We start from the raw sequence: 22279 nt of genomic DNA, 5'->3' as shown, positions 1-22279 counted from the left end.
TTTTTTCCACTACACAGGTAAGAAGATTTATACAATAAAATTTTCAACTGAAAATACTTTTTCACAACAGTGGAGCAAGCAGAAACTGCCATGTGTGCATGTCACAGCACGACCTAGTACAAAGATGGACAATGTCACAATGAAGATCAGACACTTGGCCTCTGCTTCTCTGCCATCCAACCTCATTCCATGGCAGAGTTTTGCCACGCAGGTCTTTGCAAATGAGTTCACAAATCAAACCTCTGCAGCTGGTGGGTTCTGCACAGAAATCTCCATCCCTGCAAGATGCTGCCAAGCCTGTTTCAGCAGTTCCCTCAAGAGGCCAGCTGGTTAACACGTGGTCACTAAGAGCTACTCAGATACACACAGGGGTACAGATGTCAGCACTGTAACACAGAGTCTACACTTACAGATGTAGATTGCTTCAAGTCTCTGCTACGTATCTGAAGGTGGACACTGACCAACTGTCTCTGCTTTAATTCCCTCAAAACTGAGTTAGCAAGTGAGGGAGGCACATATCACAGCTGCTAGCAGCCCTGCAATGCACAAGGCTAATACTGATATTCCTGCCCTGCTTGCCTTTTCACTCCCTCCCCAAACCAGGCTTGCAGGTACAGTAAGACCCTACTGCAGTAATTTAAGAAGCTAACTTTGAGAAGCCGACTCCAGATCCCACACCTCCCTCCAGCACCACACACACAAGAGTGGGTTCTTCCCACAGCAAAAAGCAGAGGCCTTTTCAGCAGAGGTCCATTGCTGTGGGCACACAGCTGGCATGCCTGCTCCTGGCCCACTCTTCCCAAAAGGGAACTGTGATCTGTTTCAAAGCGTCACGTCATCTTTTACCAAAGGTGAAAGCTACCCCTCCCTTCTGAGAACAATGGCTTCCATCACCAGCAAGTCCAAAACTCCAGGCCCAGCACAGCAGTCACTGCTTTGCCTTCTTAACAATGGTGCCAACAGCTGATATGACAGTGGTTTTGGATCCACTTGCACTGGTGGTCACTGTGACAACGCCTGGCAGCGTGGCAGTAGTGGTGAGGATGGTGGGTTGAGCTATCGTCGTTACGGGGATGGCAGAGTCCCACTTGCTCTTCCTCTTCTGGGCATCTGTGGGTTTGATTGGGTCAAGCAAACAAGTATTAGCATCATGATAAAGGTCACCAATCCCCTCATGACACCCTGTCTTGTCAGCTCTTAATATGCCACTGCTTGGCCAGACAGCTTCCCCTCGCAGTGATTTCGGCACACACTGGCAGTAAGCGCTGAGGAGAAGACAACTTAATGCCTCAAGAGTCAAAGTAAAACTCTGCACCTGAACTCCAGCCAAATAGGAGACAGGTTCACTCCTTGCCCCAAAGCATATTTCATTTCAACAGAGCACACTTATCTCAGTTGCTCAGGTACAGGACACTCAGCCTGCAGTGTTTTCTCTCCCTTCCTCTCTCTTGGAAATGCAGGAGAACAATTTTCAGTCTTTCCAAATCTCTCAAGATAAATTAGTCCCAAGTACACTTTTACAACCATAAACATCAGCAGGTTTCTTGACCTGCTAATAAACCTCTTCACTATCCAAGCTCTCTCCTAAGCTTTCATTGCAGAAGGACAGCCATGGGATACAAGGACTGGAGAAAAGCTAATCCATCAGCTCCTCAAGTGAGGAGCCTTCCAGGTTTCCATGAAGCCCTAATCCCGTCCTTGCTGCAGCTCAAGAGGCACAATCACAACTGTTCCTTACCTCCCACTGTGGTACTGGATGTGGTGGTGGTTGTAGAAGAGGCACTTGTTGTTGTGCCCTTTTTAGTGCCAGTCACAAATTCAATCTGGGAAGGGAGAGACACATAGGAGAGAGGGGAGGAGATAAAAACGAAATGTAAATGCACAAAGCCTTTTTCTTAACCCACCTCACATGTTTTTAAGAGCAGCTTTAATGCCATGTCAGACACTGGCCTCTGAGCTGACTGTGATGCAGGAAGAAAGATGCAGACCTGAGGCCAAAGCATACTGGAGTCATGATTGTTAAGGATTCCTGCAACCCAGCTCCTAAGACAGATGCAATAAAAGTCTCTTTGTAACTGATATAAGCACAAGGATTTGATACAGCTCAGAAGGGACAGACCCTGACCATCAAAGAATGCATTTACACAGTCAAAAGTTTCTGTTCTTTTTCCTGTAAGAAACCTGCAGGACAAGCCCCTACCTGCATGATTTTCTGCAACTGCATGGTGGCAGGAAACCTAGCAACAGGAGCTACAACAGCACACAGCCTCCTCTTTTCAAACTGCAGATCTGGGCAAGGACACAATCAGATGCCTTTGTTACTGTGCAAAACCCAAAACAAGCAGCAAGACACAGCATGTGCTGCAAGAAAAAAAAAACAAACCACCTCCACACACTGAACAAGGAACCTTCTGCAAGGTTAGATGCAATCTCTAACATCAGATGGTTTTCTGGGCTTTGCAAATGAGGCTGAAGCACCTCTGCTATGAAGATAGGCTGAGGGAGCTGCAGTTTTTCAGCCCAGAGAAGACTCTGGGGGGACCTTATAGCTGCTTTCCAATACCTGAAGGGATCCTACAGAAAGGCTGCAGAGGGACTTTTCGTAAGGGTGTCTAGCCATAGGACAAGAGAGAATGGTTTTAAGCTGGAGGAGAGTAGGGTTAGACTGGATCTTCAGTACAGGGGTGGTGAGACTCTGAAATAGGCTGCCCAGGGAGGCTGTGGATGCCTCCTGCCTGGAAGTGTTCAAGGCCAGGCTGGATGAGGCCTTGAATAGCTAAGTCTAGTTGAGAGGTGTCCCTCTCATCAGGAAGATGACATGAAAGGTCCCTTCCAACCTAAGCTATTCTGTCATTCTATGATTTTGATGCCAGCCACTAGCTTAAAGGCAGCACTGCTGGAAGACAGGAATAAAATCTCCTAGAGCCAGTCTGTGCTCTTTTGAGGGGTACAGAAGAATGCATATTTTGCAACAAGCCCAGTTACAGTTGCAACAGGCCCAACATTTCTGGGAATTAGATATAAGAAGGCAATATCCAGGAGAAGAGAATGCAGATAGACTCACAATGAGATATGATGAAGAAATGAAGCTAGAACTAGGCTATGCCACCAGGTGAAATGTCATAGATAAGAAAAAAAGTTGTTCTTTATGTCTTATCTTCCCTGTATCTGCATTACTGAATGCCAGTTTAAGAGCTCTGCTTTAAATACGCTGACAAGACAAAAGGAAATTTGGTGGAATAAGCAACCTAGAGAAAGGGGCCTTAAAGGAAGGGCAAACAACTTGATCTGTGCAGCTTGGGAAAAGGCATGCAAGAAGAAAGGACAGAATCGGGGAATACCAAGCAGTATTAGCACAGAGCACATGAGGAGCAAAGCAACAAACTGAAATTCAGCAGGGAAGCAAACCAACCCCCTGTACTTCCATCTCTTTTGGTTCTGAATAGCTACCTTTGTGCGCTCCTTCTTGGCCTTCTCCAACTTGTCCATTTCAATCTTCTGGGCTTTGGCTGAGCAAAAAAAACCCCAAACCCAACAGAAGTTACAAGAAGCTCCAGGAACAGCACAAATCCACGGTTTTATCTCACTCATTTCCCATCATCAATAATCAAAAACTTCAAATGGTGTATACAAGATTTAGCTGCCATGAAACTAGCTACTGCTTTTTAATCAAAGCATTACTGCACAGAGCTAATGGTTGAAGAGATGGAAACCTTGAAGAACCAATTTAAAGGAAAAGGCTTTCCAGACTGATGGAGCATCAATAACATTCAGGCACATCCAACCAGAATGAAGTACTGAAAGAGCAGCATGTGATGACTTTTCATTTATAAAGAAAGTCAAGACTCCAGTACAGTTAATTAACTACAAAACACAAAGAACTAAGGACACACACACAAAAAAAAGACAAGACTTCCTGGAATTACCTAGTGCCTCATAATATGAATCCTCTGACCAGCCATGAGGATCAAACATGTCCTAAAAGAAAGGAAAAAAAAAAATCAGATTAGGGCTATTTCTACTTGTAAACAAAACCCAGTTCAAAAATGCTTTATGTGTTTTATTCATCACTGATTTCTTCTTGTATCCCAGTTCCACAAAGATCACCTCAGACCTTCTTTTATAGGACCACCTTTTGTTGTGAATGAAGGAACAGCATCGAAGCCAAAAGGGTTCTGGGTTAAGATGCATTTTTCTGTCCCTGCCAAGGAGTTTCCCATTTATCTACAGAGCACAGCAGCTTTTGTTCAGAGTCATTGTAGCAAGGCTGGAGGCACAGAGGCTCAGTACCACATAAAAATGTTCACTTCAATGCAGAGGATCATACTGAAGTACCTTTAAAGGTACTAAACAAGCAGGCTTGAGAAAGCCTGAGGTAAGACCTTACACCCCTGTATTATCTTTTACCCACACCCCTACGACTCAAAAGTATTGCACCTCACCTTTGGATAATTTGTGCCAAGTTCATCAATTGAACAAAACTGGATCAGCTTTTCATAAATGCTGCAAAGGAAAGTCAAGAGTTCAGAGCAGAGCCAGGGAGCTAGAAGGAACTGGGATGCAGTTCAGATTGTCAGTACAAAGAGGTAGTCACCTCTTCAAGCTATGAGTAAAATCAGGACCTGGGAAGCTCCACTTGCCATGATGCATGTGGCATGTCAATAACCACATTATTCCCTGCTTCCCCCAAATGAATCTCCCAGCTCCCAGAACAGACACATCAAAAATACTTCACCCACAGCTTGCACATTTAAAAATCCAATCAACACACCATCCCTAGCTGCTGCCTCACAGAGCACAAAGAAAAGCTTTACTGTTTCACCTACAAATGCTGTCTTATTTTTGCAAGCAGCAGCACCTTTTGCCCAGGATTCTGTTTATGCTACAACTCCAAAGAAGAAAATTCTTGGAATTTGCTCTGTGGTGCTTTGGTGACAGAGATAAAGATGGTGACTCACCTGGGGTTGCGGAACTCCTTTTTCCTCTGAATGATGTAGTTCATATCCATGCCCTCTTTAATCTTCCTCTCGTACAGCTTTTGAATTTTATCCTAAGGGAGAAGGATTTACAGGGTGAGCCAGTACAAAAAAGAAGGAGCACTCCAGCTGACTATCAAACATGCCAAGTGAACCACTGACCTTGCATGGAACGAGGATTTCACCTCTCCCAGTGACCTCCTTGCATGGAGCAAGGATTCTACCTCTCCCAGGCCAGGTAGGCTGATTAGAACAGACACCTCTTCCTTTAAGACCTGAAAGTGTCTTCATGAGCTGTCTGGATGGGAACTGATCACTTTCTGAAGGTTTCAGTGATTAAAGATTTACATTTGGGGCTGTAGTGCACACTACAGTTCCCCAGTCTGTTCTTAGAATACCAGGTTGGAAGGGACCTCAAGGATCATCTAGTCCAACCTTTCAGGGTAAGAATATAGTGTAAATGAGATGGCCTAGCACCCTGCCAAGCTGGGCCTTGAAATTGTCTAATGTTTCCTTTAGCTATGACTGCAGAAGCCATCTCTGAGAGGGACAGGTGAACTCCCCAAAGGTTCCCTCCTAACATAGAGTGACCATCACATCCACCTTCCACCTGAAAAACAGCTGCTGGGCTACACTGCACAGAAGACAAGGCTCATGGCAACACCTGAGTAACAAACAGGTGAGCCCAGCAACGTTCTGCTAGAGAACTAAATCCAATGTCATCCTCAGGCACTGCTGGTGGTGTCTGCTGGCAGCCAAATGCTCTTAGGAACAATGCACCTGGAACTCCCTGCCTGGGTGCAGTGGTCAGTTTGATAGAATCAGCTTCTCTGCAGATCCTTCCTACAGTTATCAAGGCTTATTGGGTTACTGAAGCCAGCAGCACTGCAAAAGACAATTTAACTGCCTCAGTTTAGAAATGTCAAGCAGTCTACTCTCTAAAAAAGAATGAAAGGTTTGAAAAATAAAGATTTTTTTTTTTTTAATTACATCCTCAGCAAGGTAGTGAAAGACCTTAAAAGTGTTTTTACTTTGGTGATAACGAAGGGATAGCAAAAGCAGAAACTCACAGATGGAACATAAACTTGAGTGGTATTACCAGGAGAACAATCTCCTGCATCTTTTCATTTCAGCACAAATTTGTCATGTGCAAGAGGCATATCAAGTAAGACCAGAGGCATTGCAGGATGGGAGAGCTGAGTCAATTTTTCATTGTTGTTTCTGGATAAGTCACTTCATGCCTCCCCTCTTTATGAGCAGTCATCTCAAATACAGAACACTGACTACTGGTCTAAGGCTTTGCTCATGGCTGAATAAAAGAGGATTGTTAAGAGCTGATATAAAACTTCTGTTTCATCAACCTTAAAAAAAAAAAGCTTTATAAAATAAGTTTTCCTAAGTCTTCACAAAACTAGCAGGAAGAAATGATTTAATCTCCAAACCCAGTGCACACATCATGAGGTTTGAAGGAACAACTGCAAGGAGGTGAATTTGGGGAGTAGAAATGATTGAGTAGGTGTTGCCTTTGGTCTCCCCCACTGTGAAGGGAGTAATAGAGTTCACAGAGTGTACAAATAGAATCATAGAATCAAGAAGGCTGGAAGAGACCTCAAAGATCATCGAGTCCAACCTGTCACCCTAAACCTCATGACTATCTAAACCATGGCACCAAGTGCCACATCCAATCCCCTCTTGAACACCTCCAGGGATGGTGACTCCACCACCTCCCTGGGCAGCACATTCCAATGGCCAACCACTCTCTCTGTGAAGAACTTTCTCCTCACCTCCAGCCTAAACCTCCCCTGGCACAGCTGGAGACTGTGTCCTCTTGTTCTGGTGCTGGTTGCCTGGGAGAAGAGACCAACCCCCTCCTGGCTACAACCTCCCTTCAGGTAGTTGTAGACAGCAATGAGGTCTCCCCTGATGGAGAATGGGGAAATAGTTCCTTGGGCAGAGTTCAAGATGCAGTTTATTACAGGAAGACTGAGAAAAGGGAAGAGCCTTGACCATATTGTATCTCCAAAGAACAATCCCAACTCCTTGCTCAAAGTGCTCTGAGTTGTGGTTTGACCTGCAAACAGAGGACATGTTCCCCTTGGATTTAACACAGCAAACTGCTGTCAAAGGGGAAGAAAATCTGCTTCACTGTCTGCTGGAGCCCTGTGCATTCCTCAGACCTAACGCACCCTCACTCCCTGATGTCAGAACAGCAAAATCCTCCTGCAGCACAAGAGGAGGAATGGGTGTGCCCAGGTACACTGTGAGGAGAAAGCATGATCTGGATGGTGACTCACTCTGAATCACCCTTGCATGTTAGCAGCTTCCTTTACAGAGCCCTCCAGAAGGGATTCTTCACTTGTATTTCTCCCAGGCAGACCACTGCAGTTAAAACTCCAATGGGTGGTAGGAAACAGGAGTCCCTGCTCTTCATTTGCCCCCCATCAGGAGGAAGAGAACAGCAGAAGGTTACTGCAAAGTTGGTTACTGCAATTATTTGGGTGTGCACCAGACAAAACATGCATTTGTTTTCTTTTGCTGCTTCTAAGTTACTAGTCTGCCCTCTAAATGTTTATCATCTGGAGATATGTAGGTGGAAAAGGAATCCAGTCAATGCTGCCTCAACTATTCCAGTCAGGGGATTCCTGGGCCTGTGCAGAAAAACAATCACTTGTTCTTTCCTAGGGAGCTGAATTTTGCTGAGGTAAGAGGATAGCAGCCTGCACAGTAAACATTGCTTCTGTGGCACTGGTGGGATCAAGACTCAATTTAAAGCATAAATGACTCCCAGAGACAGGAAAGCAGCTTTAAACTGCTCTGAGATTCCTAAACTAGAATTGCAGTAAAGTCTCAAGCATTAACACAGAGTGTTCATAAAGTCACTGTGGCAAAACTCCAGCTTTAAATGCTGCACTCCTGATGTGTGCAAAAATACTGAGCAGTGTTCCCAAGTATGTCCCCTCCCTAATGAACTGCAAGCCTTTATTAATAAAAGAGTGGACTTATACCAACCTGCAAGTGGTTAGAACATCTACCAGGAGGCTCAGGAGGGATTTTGATCTCATCTGGAGACATGTTTCGAACTCTCTCTGAAAAAGAAGCTGTAGAGAGCAAACTGGGCATGAGTTCTGGCAGTGCTGAAGGGAATTTAAGCCATGCAAGTCATTAAACTTGTTCTGTGCCCTTGCTAGTGCTACTTTATCATGGAGGACCAATAGGTGAAGGTAACAGGGGAATGTTTGCAACTGGTACTTGTGGTGTTTCCAAAGTGCTGAGCAAGAAGCAACTAACCTAAAGGTTAGATCGCTGTAAGGGGGGGATGTGAAGGTTGCTTTATCTGCCTCATACCATGGCTGTGTGTCACACTCATGCTTAAAGCTTTATTTTCAGGGGATTCTTCACCCCAGAATGGAAATTGGAGAAGCTAAGCTTCTTCCCACTCCAGCTGCAATTGTTGCTAAGATCCTCAAAAGCAACGGATCTCTAGAGGAACAAAGGCATTGTGGAATGTATCTCACTGTCCACTACTGAGCTGCTCAGATAACCTGGAATCTCTGACAAAAACTTGTGCCAGGATACTCAGAGAGAGAATCAGACTGTGTATCAGTCTGAGGAGGATCAGGGACCAACCTAAGGCAGTCTGGCTCATTGTCATTTTGGGGAGATAATCACTTAGGGTCCTATTTATTTCAAGACCTACCCACATGAACAAAAATGAAGAAGGGAAACAACCCTCCCCAAGGCTGTCAGGAGTTAACCACAAGAAATTACATTTCATCCTGAAGCTAAGGTTTCCTTAACAGGCCCTTTGATCTTTGCTTAGCATCAGACTCTTGCTAGAAAAAACAACTCGTTCTGCAGGACCAAGAAGCTGCCAAGACTTCTGGAGCTGTTTGTGTTGCTACTCTGATAGTATTATCAGAGTACCTGACTGACCTGTAAAGATTAGTTTACAGAGTGATCAGCAAAAGAAACAGCCATGCTTCACCCTAGTGCTTGCTTCTTTCCCACTATTATGGGAAATCCAGGCAGCTTTCAGGCAGAGTCTTGGAGTTGAGATTTGTGCCACATTTCCATAGCTGGGATTGTTCTCAACTGTAATTTGTACAGGGAATACATCCCTGTATTGTGGCCTTCCAGTACCTGAAGGGGGCCTACAAGAGAGCTGGGGAAGGACTTTTTAGGATATCAGATAATGACAGGACTAGAGGGAATGGAACAAAGCTGGAAGTGGGGAGATTCAGGCTGGACATGAAGAAGTAGTTCTTCACCATGAGATTGGTGAGACCCTGGAATGGGTTGCTCAGGGAGGTGGTTGAGGCCCCATCCCTGGAGGTGTTTAAGGCCAGGCTGGATGAGGCTCTGGCCAGCCTGATCCAGTGTGAGGTGTCCCTGCCTGTGGCAGGGGGGTTAGAATGAGCTGATCCTTGTGATCCCTTCCAACCCTGACTATGATGTACAATTCTATGATCCCAGAGTTGTAGCCTGCAGAGGATAAAAGAGACATTTGCAGCTCCTCAATGATACAGTCCTCAGCCAAAGCTGCCTGGACTGCAGTTCCAGCATGCTCATGTTCAGCTCTTTGACTAAAGCCCAGAAGGGCCAAAAAGGCAGACAGGGCTGTTAGAACACAGGGTGCCCTCCTGCCTTCCAGCACAGAGCCTGGGACAGCTGAGGTTACAGATAACCAACACTACACATGTTCAGTGATGCCACAGTTTCCGTTTCCTTTGCAAAAATGTCAAGCATCCTTTGGAGATGCAAAGCTGGCAGGAGACCACTCACTCCATTTGATCAAGATGCTGCCGAGGGTTAAATTCTTCAGCAGCTGCTAGCAATGAACAAAAAGTGTCCTTTGGCATTTACTAAGAGGGTGCCTCTATGGAAGAGGGAAAGCTTGCCAGGGCCCCTACAGAAAGGCAGGCAAACAGGAGCTCCCTGACAACAAGGCAGACATTTGTTATAGGTTACAGCTGCTGTTGGGGCAGGGAAGCCTCTGGTTTAATTAGAGATTCAGGAACCCAGAGAGACAGCAGCACATAGACAGAAGTGTTCATAACAGACAGCATGCCAGGCTCTCTGGAAAGGTGAAAGCTGCTTAACAGCTTAAAAGATTCACAGCATCAGCAGAAACATTAGAAAACAGGCCACCAAATCCAGGGTCCCTAAGGCAAAGAAAGGATCTAAAGAAAAAACAGTAAAATAAATCATCTAGCTCCAAGTTAGACAACCCCCAGGCTCCTTATGTTTGCATATGAACAGAAGAACCACGAAGAAGCAAATCATTTATGGGAGGGAGAGTTGTGTGCTCATGTAAACTCAGGAACTCTGGGCAAGAACTCTTGTCTAGCATCAAGGAAGTCATAAGAGTACATTGAGCAATCAGTTCAAAGCTCCTCTGCACCAGAAATAACACTGGAGGAGGAACAAGAGCACCCAATGAGCCAATATGTTCGGACCCATGACTTTCAAGGTCTTGGTGCTTTCTGCTCTTTAGTTTGAACCATGTGAGAACAACCATCTATCACCATTGCACTGAAGGGGGAAGGCATCTCATAATGGAACTAAGACATCTTTGTCTGCTGTGATGCCATCATAGCTGTAGGCAGCTGAAGGCTGAGTCAGCAGTGAGGGTACGTGCAGCCCTGTCCCACCTCAGGCTGAGCACAGACAAGCATTCAGCATTACTCAGCTCTTGCTTCACACTGAAGGCAGACCAAGGTGCCACATCACTAGCAAGAAAAGGATGAGTTTAACCCCTTTGGGCTTATTTTATAGTGAGGAAGTGCAAAATTATTCATGCCCTTGAACGATCCTCAGACTCTCCCCAAACAGGTAAGAGAATGAATGATTCCACAACCACTTCCCATCAGGGCTTGGCCTAGAGTAAAGGGGCTGCTAGGACAATCATTTGAGGTACTCCTGGAACTTGCAGCCAAGAAGGCAAACAACATCCTGGCCTGCATCAGCAATAGCATGGCCAGCTGGACCAGGGCAGTGAACATGTCCCTGTACTTGGCACTGGTGAGGCTGCACCTTGAATACTGTGTTAAGTTTTGGGCCTCTCACCTCAAGAACATTGAGGTGCTGGAGTGTGTGCAGACAAGGGCAGGGAAGCAGGTGAAGGGTCTAGAAAACAGGTGTTCTGAGTGGTGGCTGAAGCTGTTTAGCCTGGAGAAAATAAGGCTGAAAGGAAACCTTCTTGCTCTCTACAACTCCCTGAAAGGGGGCTGGAACAAAGTTGGGCTTGGTCTCTGCTCCCATGAAGCAACAGGATAAGAGGAAACAGCCTCAAGACGTGACAGGGGAGGTTTAGGTTGGATACTAGGAAAAATTTCTTCACTGGGAGTGGTTAGGCCCTGGAACAGGCTGCCCAGGGAAGTGGTAGAATCCCCATCCCTGAAGTGTTCAAAAAACATGTAGATGTAGTGCTGAGGGACATGGGTTAGTGGTGAACTGGCAGTGCTAACATTTGGATTTGATGACCTTTGGAGGTCTTTTCCAGCCTTAGTGATTCTATGATTCTGTGCTCCTGTAGAGAAGACTTTGTGTTTTCAAAGCCCCAAGCACAGCTCTCTGCTGCCTATACAGTGCAGATGGAGAAGGTGTGTCCTCACAGGATACATCCAACTGCTTTCTGTGTCCTGTTATTGCTGCCAGATCAAAGTTTTACTTTTACATGAGTCACAGGTAGTGACACTGGCTGTGGTCTCTAATTGGGCCTGTGATTTGCTGGCTCACAGCCTAGAGGATCTCCATGTGAGGACCTCAGGAAGCTAGCTGTTGGCACAATTAATCACTACAGGCACACCCAGAGCCTGGCTGCAGTAAATATCTTCCTCTTGGATTCAAGTCCAGGTAGAGACCTAAGACCATAAAGCAGATCCTGATTCACATGAAGGTTCAAGGTGGTTGGAGGCAGGTCTGCAACTCAAAGCATCCTGCTGCTGAAGAACACAGCTACTGGTGCTTAGTCCACACATTCTCCTTCCACAAGCTGACCTAAGTAAGACTTCATCAGCAATAGGTGCTTTAGTTTGTTGTGCCACCAGCACATGCACTGAGCCAAGGCAGAGATGTTCAGCTTCTCCCAGGCTTTGCATAGGAAGCCTAAGTATAGGCAGTTATCAGGGTGTACCTAGCAAAGATTCAGCATCTCAGTAGCCACTGGAAGAGATTTGCTTGCCAGATCGTGGTGAGGCAGATAATGATATGGGAAAGGCCACATTTAATCTGCTTCAGTTTCAGCTGGATGGGTTATTTGAGCAGTCCATCCAACAGCACAAAGCCATACTGCAGAGCAGGAAAGGAAGGGCCAGAGTGCACACTGTGCACTCAGTTCCTTCCAGAAAGGAGCAACTGCTCACAGTCCAAAGGCTATCCTGGAGACATAGGAGCTTTTTTTCCCCCTGCAGATGGGTCAGCATGTTCTCCTAGTGCAGAGAAAACCAAAAGAATAGAGAGTGTGTATGAAGAGAGCTGGCTCTACCTGGACAGATTGGGGCAAGGATCATCTAAGGTCTGGTAAAGCTTCAGCACTTCCAGTGAATAACACTGCTCCCCAGGTAGGAAGAGGAAGTCCTGTCCCTTCCAAGAGTCATTTCTGAGGTGCATTTTGAGCAGCCACACGGGACCACAGGCAGCATCAGGTGCCAGCTTGCCTATAAAGGTCACAGTATGCAAAAAACCCCAAGCAAAGCCCTGGCAAGGGCAATCAGAGGGACAAGGCTTTCCCTGGAGCCATGCAAACCGGTGGTGCCTGGTCTCCAAACCTGCATTCTTTGGCACTCCAATCAAGCCTGCTTGGCATAAACCAGGCTGTGTGGGTTTCTGATTTCCTGGCACCAGAACAGCCAAATCAGAGGGAAGAACTGGAGGCAACAACATGCCAGTGAGTCACCCATCCATGGATGGACACTAGTTCCCTTTCTGCTCTGTGGGCTGAGAAATGCAGAAAGAGACCTGCAACTCAGCCATAATTTCTGCTCTTATGAACTCTGACTTTGTGCTCAGATATCCTAAGGGCTAGAAGAGAACATTTCTTACAATCCAAAAGGTAAGCAACCATGTTGCAAACAACTTCAGGGAAAAAAAAAAAAAGAAAGAAAAAAGGGCAACCCAAATGTATTATTTTGCAAGGCTGCAGGAAACAGCAAATATTGTCAGCACCATGGTACAAAAAAAAAAAAAAACCCAAACCCAAAAGGATGTAGAAATCTACCCAAAAAAGTTCCAGGTGTATCTCTTCTTCCACCACAGGGCACTAACTACTGAAATCCCCACTCCTACTCTTTCAGGCCTTATGTGATCAGCATTCCAGCCTAAGTCAGGACAATGAAGCCTTTCCCAAGCTCATCTCTGCTGGTTTCTCTATGCCAGCTCTAGTGCTAACCTAGCATGCACTAAGCAACTCAAGGAATGGATCCAGCTGGAAGCCTCAGAGGGAAAAAAAGTGAAGTGAAGGTGGAACTCAGCTGACTCCACCTCCCAGACCAGCTCAAGGCACACAAATGGGGGAGGTAAACCAGAAATGTTACTTTTGGCAGGAGCCTACATCTATGCTGTGCTTAAGGAACTCCATGAGGCATGGACTTGGTAAGGGTGATGCTGAACAACGTAAGGTTATCTTCTGAGAAGGGCAGGCCCACAAGCTCTAATGCCAAAAGCAGTTGTGGAAGGATATTGGACAATCAACTTTGGGCATGCAGATTGGAGAAGTTATTTGCTCTGTGTCAGAAAACCCTGCAGCTCTTCCCATTGAAGAGTTCTACCTCTAAAAGCTCAGGTTCCCAGGAAGGGAGTGGTTCTCACCTTACACCAACCATAGGTTCCTGCAACAGTTCCTTTCCAGCTACATATGGTCTAATGCAAAAGACCTACAGAATCCAGCATGACCTCCAATCACCTGATTCTGCACAAAGCCACCCAAAAGCTCTGTGGGTGTTACTCTTGGGAAAGGTTACTGAAGATGACCCTGGACTTTCCAAATTAAATAGTGGTGCAATGAGTAAGTGAGATGTCACAAAACCCAAGGAGCTTCAGTAACCAAACATACCCTAGGCTAGGTCAATTTAGCAGCTATAAACCACTACAAAGATCATATTTAAGTGGGGATATTTTAGGGAAGGTCCTGAAGCCACAGAACAAAAGCACCTGTCATCATTCCTGGTTAGACTGGCTCTCACAGAGGGGTCTGGACAGGGCTACTGCTTTATTGTTTTTAACATAATTTTATTTTTTTTTAATTAATTACAATTATTTTAAACAATTTATCATTTGGGGTTTTTTATTTAATTATTTTAAATAGGTTTTATTTATTTTAATTATTTTTTTATTTTTAATATTGTTTTTAAGCTCATGTAGTAAAACACCAATGCTGCCCTTTATATAGACATCTTTAGACGTATTTTATATAGTAATATATATATTAAATAGATCAATATATATAAATAAGAATATATAATATAGAAATACGTCCATCTTTTTCATCCCTTTCACCCAAAGGAAGACTTCATTGGAAATATTCCATTGAGAGAAAACACTGCAGGTAGTAATTCAAACTACAGCACTGCCAGGACAGAGTGAAGATGCTTTATACAAAGGGGGAGCCTAAAAGGTCTGGTTTGAAAAAAAAAAAAGTATTTCTGAGCCAACTTACCAACCAGCTCCTGAGGATCTCTTTTCTCCAATTCTGAGAATTCCTAAGAGGAAGAGGGAAGAAACAGATTTTAGCCAAGGTGTATTTCCAATCTAAAAGCCATACCGTACAGTGTAGAAATGTACACATTATTTCTGAGACAAAAGAATGAAAACTACGAACAGAATGCATGTTATTAGATAATTAGGCAATGTTTGTACCATGGGAAGTCAAAGCCTAACAGGATGCTCTGTTTCCTCTCAAAACTAGAGTCTAAATTTAATGAAAGAATTTGGGCTTTGTTTCTATGAGTCCTGGAAAGTCCTTTTGAATTCCACAGAAACTGCTGCACTTGAAGTCTTTCCTCAATTCTTCATTTTTGGTGACTGGCCCTTGGCACTGGCCAAGAGTCAATGTTTTAGAGCACAGCTAGCTAAACACAAGCTGCAGCCAGCCCACAGAAAACTATTCCAGCCCTGGGAATGCCAGCACAGGCTCGTGCAACTTGCAGTGCTCTGAGCAGGGTCAGCAGGATGCACTCTCCAGAGCAACACAAAACCAGGTGAAATGCTCCCAGGGCCAGCAGCAGAGCACAGCAACTTCAGAGCAGGGTCTGATCAGCCTCTCCACAGACACCAGGAGCTCTGCAGGGTTCCAGGCTGCAGAGGTTTGCCAGTTGTGCCTGCTGGCAGAACTCACTGCTGTAACAGTGCCATTCAGGGCTTTGGCTGGTAAACCCTCTGAAAATGCCAGGTGGTGGTGATGCAGATCCTTGCATTCCCATTTTGGAAGAACCTTCCCACTGTCAATTCTCTCTTGGCTGCTACTTTCCAAGAGTGATGTAGCCAATTTGCTCTTCTAGAAACTCCAGGGCAACCTCCACTGGCTTGTAATGCTCTGTTTGGACCTCTCAACACAGCTCATCCCTCCTTAGTTACATAATCTGTGGCAGGAGCACAGCAGATGTCTGCACCAGAGGCTGCTGAGCTGGAGCTGTCATGTAGGGTAAGGCACTCTTAAATTATGCTTGCACCTTACTGAGACCAACATTCAAGTATTTCGGTGCTTGTGAGACCCCAGGAGACTCACAAATGATAGCAAGGTTCAGCACAAAAGTTTCTGAAACAATATCAGCTGTATTCCAACACTGCCCTGTCCCCACTGCCTCTCCTCCCTCCCAAAGACCTTTTGTGACTCGCCTGGGCTGTGTGTCCAAAATTCCTCAGTGCCTCCAAACACTGCAGCTATTCATTCAACCTGACACAAGACAGAAAGCTGCCTTCTTGCTGCTTAGTAACCCCTCTCTGACCTCCCCCTTCTCTACTCCGTTTCCAAGCAGGTGAGAGATGCATAAGGTGAGGAGAAAGCAGCAAGGTCACCAAGTCAGATCTGTGCCAAATTCACTATGAAAAAATCACCAATATCCAGAGAAGCCAAAGCCCCCTGGAAGCAGATAAACAACTTCTTTGTGTGGCACCAACTGCTACAGGGCACTTTTTATAGCCATTCATGGAAGGAAAAAAAAAAAAAAGGGAAAAAAGAAGAAAGAAAAAAATAAGTGGGGGAAAAAAAAAAAGCACTATTTCTCCAGAGGCACACTTGGATCACAAAAATACAAGGCTAAAGCTATTTAGAAAGAAAAAAAGAAGTACATGAAGGAACAGGCATCTCCTCACTGGCCAGCTGGCCAGGCCCCAGGGGTCTTTGTGAGATGGGCTGTAGTGTAACAGCTCCAACTCCTCCCAGCTAATGCACTTGTAGCACACCAACACCTCTTCTGCTGGGGTCTGCAGAAAGAACAGCACAAGCAGAAAAGAAAAGAAAACAGAAGGCTGACATTTTGAAGCAGGAAACTCATGCCAAGAGAAGGAGATCTCTTTGGTGAGAGCACTGACAGGAATCCAGGCTGTGTTCTCCACAGACCTATGCAGACACAGCACTGATGTGGTGAGCCTCAGTTGTAGCAACATGGCAGTGACGTGGGGAGCCTCACTTTGTCACCAGGGAAGTGGGGGCAGTTCTGCAGGAAATAGGAGGCTGTAAGGACAAATTCAGACTAGCACACAAGTGCTGCACATGGGCTGGTGGAGTTCTTGGAGCTCCAGACAGAAGGTCCTATGTGCAGGCAGCATGTAATGGCCTGTTAGGCAGTAAATGTGTGCAGTCAGAAGGCTGCTGTCTTCTCTTCAGGGGGAGAGCTTTTGGAGATTGATAGAATGGTTTGAGTTGGAAGGGACCTTGAAGATCATCTGCCATGGGCAGGGACACCTTCCCCTAGACCAGGTTGCTGAAGGCCTCAATCCAACTTGGCCTTGAACACCTCCGGGGAGGAGGCATCCAAGACCTCCCTGGGCAACCAGTTCCAGTGTCTCACCACCCTCACTGTAAAGAATTTCTTTCTCATCTCCCGTTTAAATCTCCCCTCCTCAAGCTTCAACCCATTCCCTCTTGTTCTATCACTACAAGCCCTTTAAAAAGTCCCTCCCCAGCTTTCTTGTCAGCCCCTTTCAAGTACTGGAAGGCTGCTATAAAGTCTGCCTGAAGCTTTCTTGCCTTGGTTTGAGACAACAAATGTTTGCTGAGGTGAAAGGAGGGAACTGCTTTTGTTCCAGCCTTGACTAAATGACATCCTGCACCCTTATCTTTGGAAAGTTTTGTTTTAAGTGGACTGAGAGGGAAGAGGAAGAAAGAGGCTACGTCCCTGAGCATCTCTGGATCCTTCCTCTTACCCAGCACTGTATTTATTATTCCAATATCTCTCCCAGCTTCTTCCACCCACTTGTCCTCTCACCATCCAAGAACACAAAGGGAAGAGAAGGAGGAAAAAAAAAAATAATAGTCCCCCAGAGAGCAAATATTGTCAAGCAGACACTTAAGCAATCCAGTGGCACAGCCAAATTCAGGTGCTTTAGACATGCTAAATGCCCTCAAAAAGGCTGCCCTCTTATCTGGCCAGTTAACAGGGCTGCAAGGAAATCCTCTGCTGTGTTCCTGCACTTTTCAGAAGCCCATTTTCAAGTCTCCAGTTGCTGTTTGGAGCTGGCACCAAGCATAAGCACAGAATTCTCAGCAGACATGAACTAATATTCCGAGAGCTAATTTGATGGCCAAAAATCTCTCCAGTCCTGTACCTTACAACAGCCAAACATCTCTAAAACACCAGATGCGTTAAATAGCATGCTTTAAGAATTCCCAGCACCATTAAGTTAAGTTTGTTTGCACCAGAAGCAAGTTTGTTCTTCAACTGGCATCCTTCAATCCTCGAGCTACAGCACAAGCCTGCCCCATTTCAAACAGGCTAAACAAAGCCAGTCCTATCAGGCTGCCCAGTGTGTATTTACCTGGCCCTATCACCCACACCCACTCCACCACGCTGCTCTAGCAAGTCTGGTCTCCACATCCTCAGGCCATAGCCAAGACACCAGAAACCTCAGAGCTACACCAAGCAAAAGAAAACAAGTTCACTAACATATTACAGCCACACCTCACTGCCCAGAGGATATAAATTTTGCTTACTGATGAATTACTGCCTACCTACACCCACTGCTCCATCATTAAGGCACTGAAGACATCAACACAGCTTTTCATTAAGTGGGACTGCTTTCAAGCCTCTGAAATGCTTTCAAAAAACAAAGGGATGACCAACTCCTCCTACCCTGCTTGTTCATATTTGCTCAGTTTACAGTCTAACATCATGGCAAGTGCCAACAACTTGACCAAAGCCATACGGTTCGGCAATGCAAGATTTAAGAAGTCTTGTTCAAACCTCCAAGTACCTACTGAAAAATCAGAGTCACACAGAATGCCAGATTGGAAGGGACTCCAAGGATCATCTGGTCCAACCTTTCTAGGTAATAGCACAGTTTAAATGGGATGGCACAGCTCCCTGTCAAGTGGAGTCTTAAAACTGGCCAGTGTAGGAGAATCCATGCATGAGGTACAATCCTCCCAGCAAGGTAAAGCCACTACCTACAGCACAAGTTCAGTCTGCTGGGTATGCTAGATTCCATGAAATGGGTGGCACTCACATATCCAGTAGGAATCACTGATCACCTTCAGGAGCAAGCCACAAGCCACCAGAAACTAGCAATGCTCCAGTGAAACAACTTAGAAGCCGCCCGGTGCCAGTTTCTATTTGCTTGTCAGCTATAAGCAGCTAAGAACAGTTTGGGATTTCTAGTTAGGTGAACACAAACCTCATGAGGTTCAATAAAGGCAAAAATTAAAGTTCTTTCCTAGGACATCCCACAACTTGTCTGCCAAGGAAAAGCCCCAGGCAGCAGGACAGGCTCTGCAGAAAGGGACAAGGGGGATCTTGGGGGACATCAAGATGTCTCTACATCAGCAGCATGTCCTGTTGCAGCAATTACATCAATTTCAGCCTCAGCAAAGAAGAGGATTCCTCTTCTCTATGATACCACAACTGGATTCCAGAGCCAGTGTGGGCTCCCCACTACAAGACAGACATTGAAAAACTGGAGGAAACCCAATAGAGGACATCAGGATGGTCAGGGCTCAGAGTACAGGACATAAAAGGAGGGCCCAAGCGGGTTGGGTTTGTTCAGCTGGAAAGAGAGAGGATGAAAGTGTACTTTTTGAGTATTTAAGGACAATCTAAAAACCTTGAGTGGAATAATCACCCAACAAGAACAGTCCTAGACTCCCTTTGGCTAAGTAAATCTGGGGCACACATTAGGTACAGTGAACTGATTAGAAAAGACAGCACTTTTAAAATGTAATTCGTTCTGCAGATCTAATCTAACAGAGTTGAATGAAAGGGAGAATCACCAAGTGGAGAAAACAAGGTACAATAAGCATTGCACAGCTGTTATCTTCCAGTTTTGAAAAGGAAAAAATATTTCCACGTGGCTGAGAGATTGCTAAAGGAATTCAGAGGCATTTAACCAATGGAAAATTTGGAAGGTCATTGAATTTTAAGGAGGGAAGTTACCTAAATGCATTTAGGGAAAGGTGATCTTTTGGTAGGTTACTACCTCGTCACTGCCCACCATGCTATGTATCAGTATCTCACAGGAGAGCACAAGATCAAGCAGGTGAATGGTTGCAAACAGAGAGGATTATGTCAAATCTCTTCTATATGGGTGACTATGTGAAAGCTCTTAGAGCATTCAAATACCCCAGACCTACAGGCAAGGCTTAATGACTTCATTTCCATTTGGATGCTGATCACTTTCAAAAAATAATAAGGTTAAGACTTCACCAGTGGCACCTTCCAATACTGTCCAGTTTTCACAAGCCCAGCCTCTAAAAGTCTGTACAGGAACATCCCTGAACTTCCTTTTGCAGCCTGTCTCTTGCTACTTGCACAAAGTTAGCCTGGGCACATTTGTTATGCTAAAAAATTCTCTCTACTGTCATGGAGATGAAACACAGGATGCACTTTGCTCAAGTTTTGTATTCGTCTCTCCAGTCATTTTATCCCATTAAGTTTTACATGATGATATCCAAGCAGGGCCAGATTGATTAAAGCAAAAAGCAGCACTTCACTTTGCTCCTCTCATGCACTCAGCAAATTGGTTTTCTGGCTACTGTTTACTTTGAAGCTAGACCTCACAAGATCAACTGTTTAAAGACCTAAAGCCCTACAGCCTTGCTCCAACAGACTCACTAAAAGGAGTCAAGGGATGCCATGGTGGTTCAGAGCCAAGTTGGAAAAGAACTGAAAAGACATCAAGGCAAGCAGGAGACAAACTCCTTTCCCCTGATCTGGAGACTAACAAAGAACAGCCTCTCAAAAGGGCAAACTGGACAAAGACAAAAATATTAAATCAAATCAAGCCCAAACCAGCTAAAACCCTTCTTAATATCTAACTGGACCACTAACATAAGCGACAAGTTCTGTGCTTTTAAGAGCAGTTCTGCACATCAGCTCACAGATAGCAGAAAACAGTTGTTCTATCACTATTCCTGTGTGCCTTCAGGAAAAGGTTTTCAATTTTTTTTCTCCTTCATCTAGACAAAAGCTTTCTTCAAGCTCCTGCTGCCTGCCAGAGCCTGACTGACATAAACCCAGCTTGATGGTTCAGTTTTCACGTGTCACAGTCAGTTAAAGAAGAGCAAGCTGAAGAGGTCTGTGTATGTGTGTACACACATGAGGAATGCCCTGCATTTTGGCTTAATATTTCACCTTGCTGAGGTGGAACACAGAGCATCTTTTCAGTCATAGAATGTTTCCATTCAGTTACATAAACCCCAGTCTCTGCTCAGGTTCCATGGAAAATAAAAACAACCAAACGCAATCCTCACAGTGTGGAACAGAGATTAAAGGAAGGAAGCAAAAACAATATGAATTTGAGACTGATGAATTCAAGTTTGGAAAGGCTGGCCCAGAACAGTTTTATTATATGGAAAGAATGGGCTCGCTTATAACAATGCTCACTAAATCCTTCCTGAAACAAGATCCATAAACCCTGTACAGAGCTCACACTGAACACAACTGTTGGCGTGAACCGTAGCCAGAAGGTACAAATTCAACCATCAATTTCTCATAGCAGCAGCTGCATGTGTGAGTGCAGAAGTACTTCAAACTACTGACCAGGGAGGCAGAGAAGAAGCAAACTCAGAAAGTGATTGCTTTAAGTAAGATGCAAATTGTAAGAAGTGGAAAAGTCGATGCTTACAGATTCACAGATTGCACTGAGTTGGAAGGGACCCTCAAAGGTCATCTTGTCCAACCCTCCTGCACTCAGCAGGAATACCTCCACATCAAGTCCAGTCTTGAATGTCTCCAGGGACAGGGCCACAGCCACATCCCTGGGCAGCCTGTTCTGGTATTTCACCACTATCATTGTAAAGAACTTCCTTCTGATGTCCAACCTAAACCTATCCTGCTCCAGTTTCAAACCGTTGCCTCTCATCACCACAAGCTCTTCTAACCAGTCCCTCCCCAGCCCTCCTGTAGGTCCCCTTCAGATATCAAAATGTAGCTCTAAGGTCATCCTGGAGCCTTCTCTTCTCCAGGCTGAACAAATCCAACTCTCTCAGCCTGTCTCCATAGGAAAGATGCTCCAGCCCTCCCATCTTTGTGGCCCTCATCTGGACCCACTCCATCAGGTCCATGTCTCTCTTGTGTTGAGGGTCCCCTACCTGGACACAGTACTCCAGATAATACACCAGAGAGGCAGAATCCCCCCTCTTGATCTGCAGGTCACACTTCTTTTGATGCAGCCCAGGATGTGATTTACAGCCTTAGAGATTCATTTTCCCACTGAATTCCAGTTAGCATTTAAGAAAGCAGGCAGCTTCGGCAGCACCCCTCAACAACATTTTCTGTTGTTTTCCAGAGAGAATGCTCTTGGGCTTGCAGAATTTCTTCTCCCCCAACTACTTCACCTGTTTGCTTGAAAATAAAGAAATCTAACACCAATTTCAACTGAGAGCCACAAAACACATAGACCAGTCACATTGTTGTCATGCTAGTAGATTAATTTGAAGATATAAATACAGAGAATTTTTCAGTGCAGTCTTTCCACTAGCAGCCAGTGGGCTTCCTGCTGTAATCACTGTTACAGAGGGTTTCTCTCATCTGAGCAAGTGTCAGCATGAAGTGTTTGTAATTATTCCTCCCCTCTACAATTCAGACTGTCTCCTGAAGCCCCAACCTATCAACAGTCTCATTTGGCTGAGGGAGATGGAAAGAAATTCTATA

The 22279-nt window shown here is 45.2% G+C and overlaps 1 protein-coding gene across 1 annotated transcript in view; it reads right to left on the bottom strand.

Moving 5' to 3' along the window:
* Positions 1-216: 216 nt before the first annotated feature.
* The window catches only part of SAP30BP (SAP30 binding protein), a 33181-nt gene continuing 11118 nt past the window's right edge, over positions 217-22279 (bottom strand). Inside the window, exons 4-11 of the mRNA XM_054393794.1 lie at positions 14632-14674; positions 7986-8074; positions 4959-5050; positions 4443-4503; positions 3927-3978; positions 3451-3509; positions 1739-1823; positions 217-1110 (exon numbers count right to left, since the gene is read on the bottom strand). Coding sequence (XP_054249769.1) covers positions 929-1110; positions 1739-1823; positions 3451-3509; positions 3927-3978; positions 4443-4503; positions 4959-5050; positions 7986-8074; positions 14632-14674 — 663 coding nt within the window. The 3' untranslated portion in view covers positions 217-928. The remainder of the gene's footprint in view (positions 1111-1738; positions 1824-3450; positions 3510-3926; positions 3979-4442; positions 4504-4958; positions 5051-7985; positions 8075-14631; positions 14675-22279) is intronic.

This window comes from Indicator indicator, chromosome 29 (genome assembly GCF_027791375.1).
Source record: "Indicator indicator isolate 239-I01 chromosome 29, UM_Iind_1.1, whole genome shotgun sequence".
NCBI lineage: Eukaryota > Metazoa > Chordata > Aves > Piciformes > Indicatoridae > Indicator > Indicator indicator.
The sequence above is the reverse complement of the archived record's forward strand: the minus strand, read 5'-3'. Positions and strand labels throughout refer to the sequence as shown.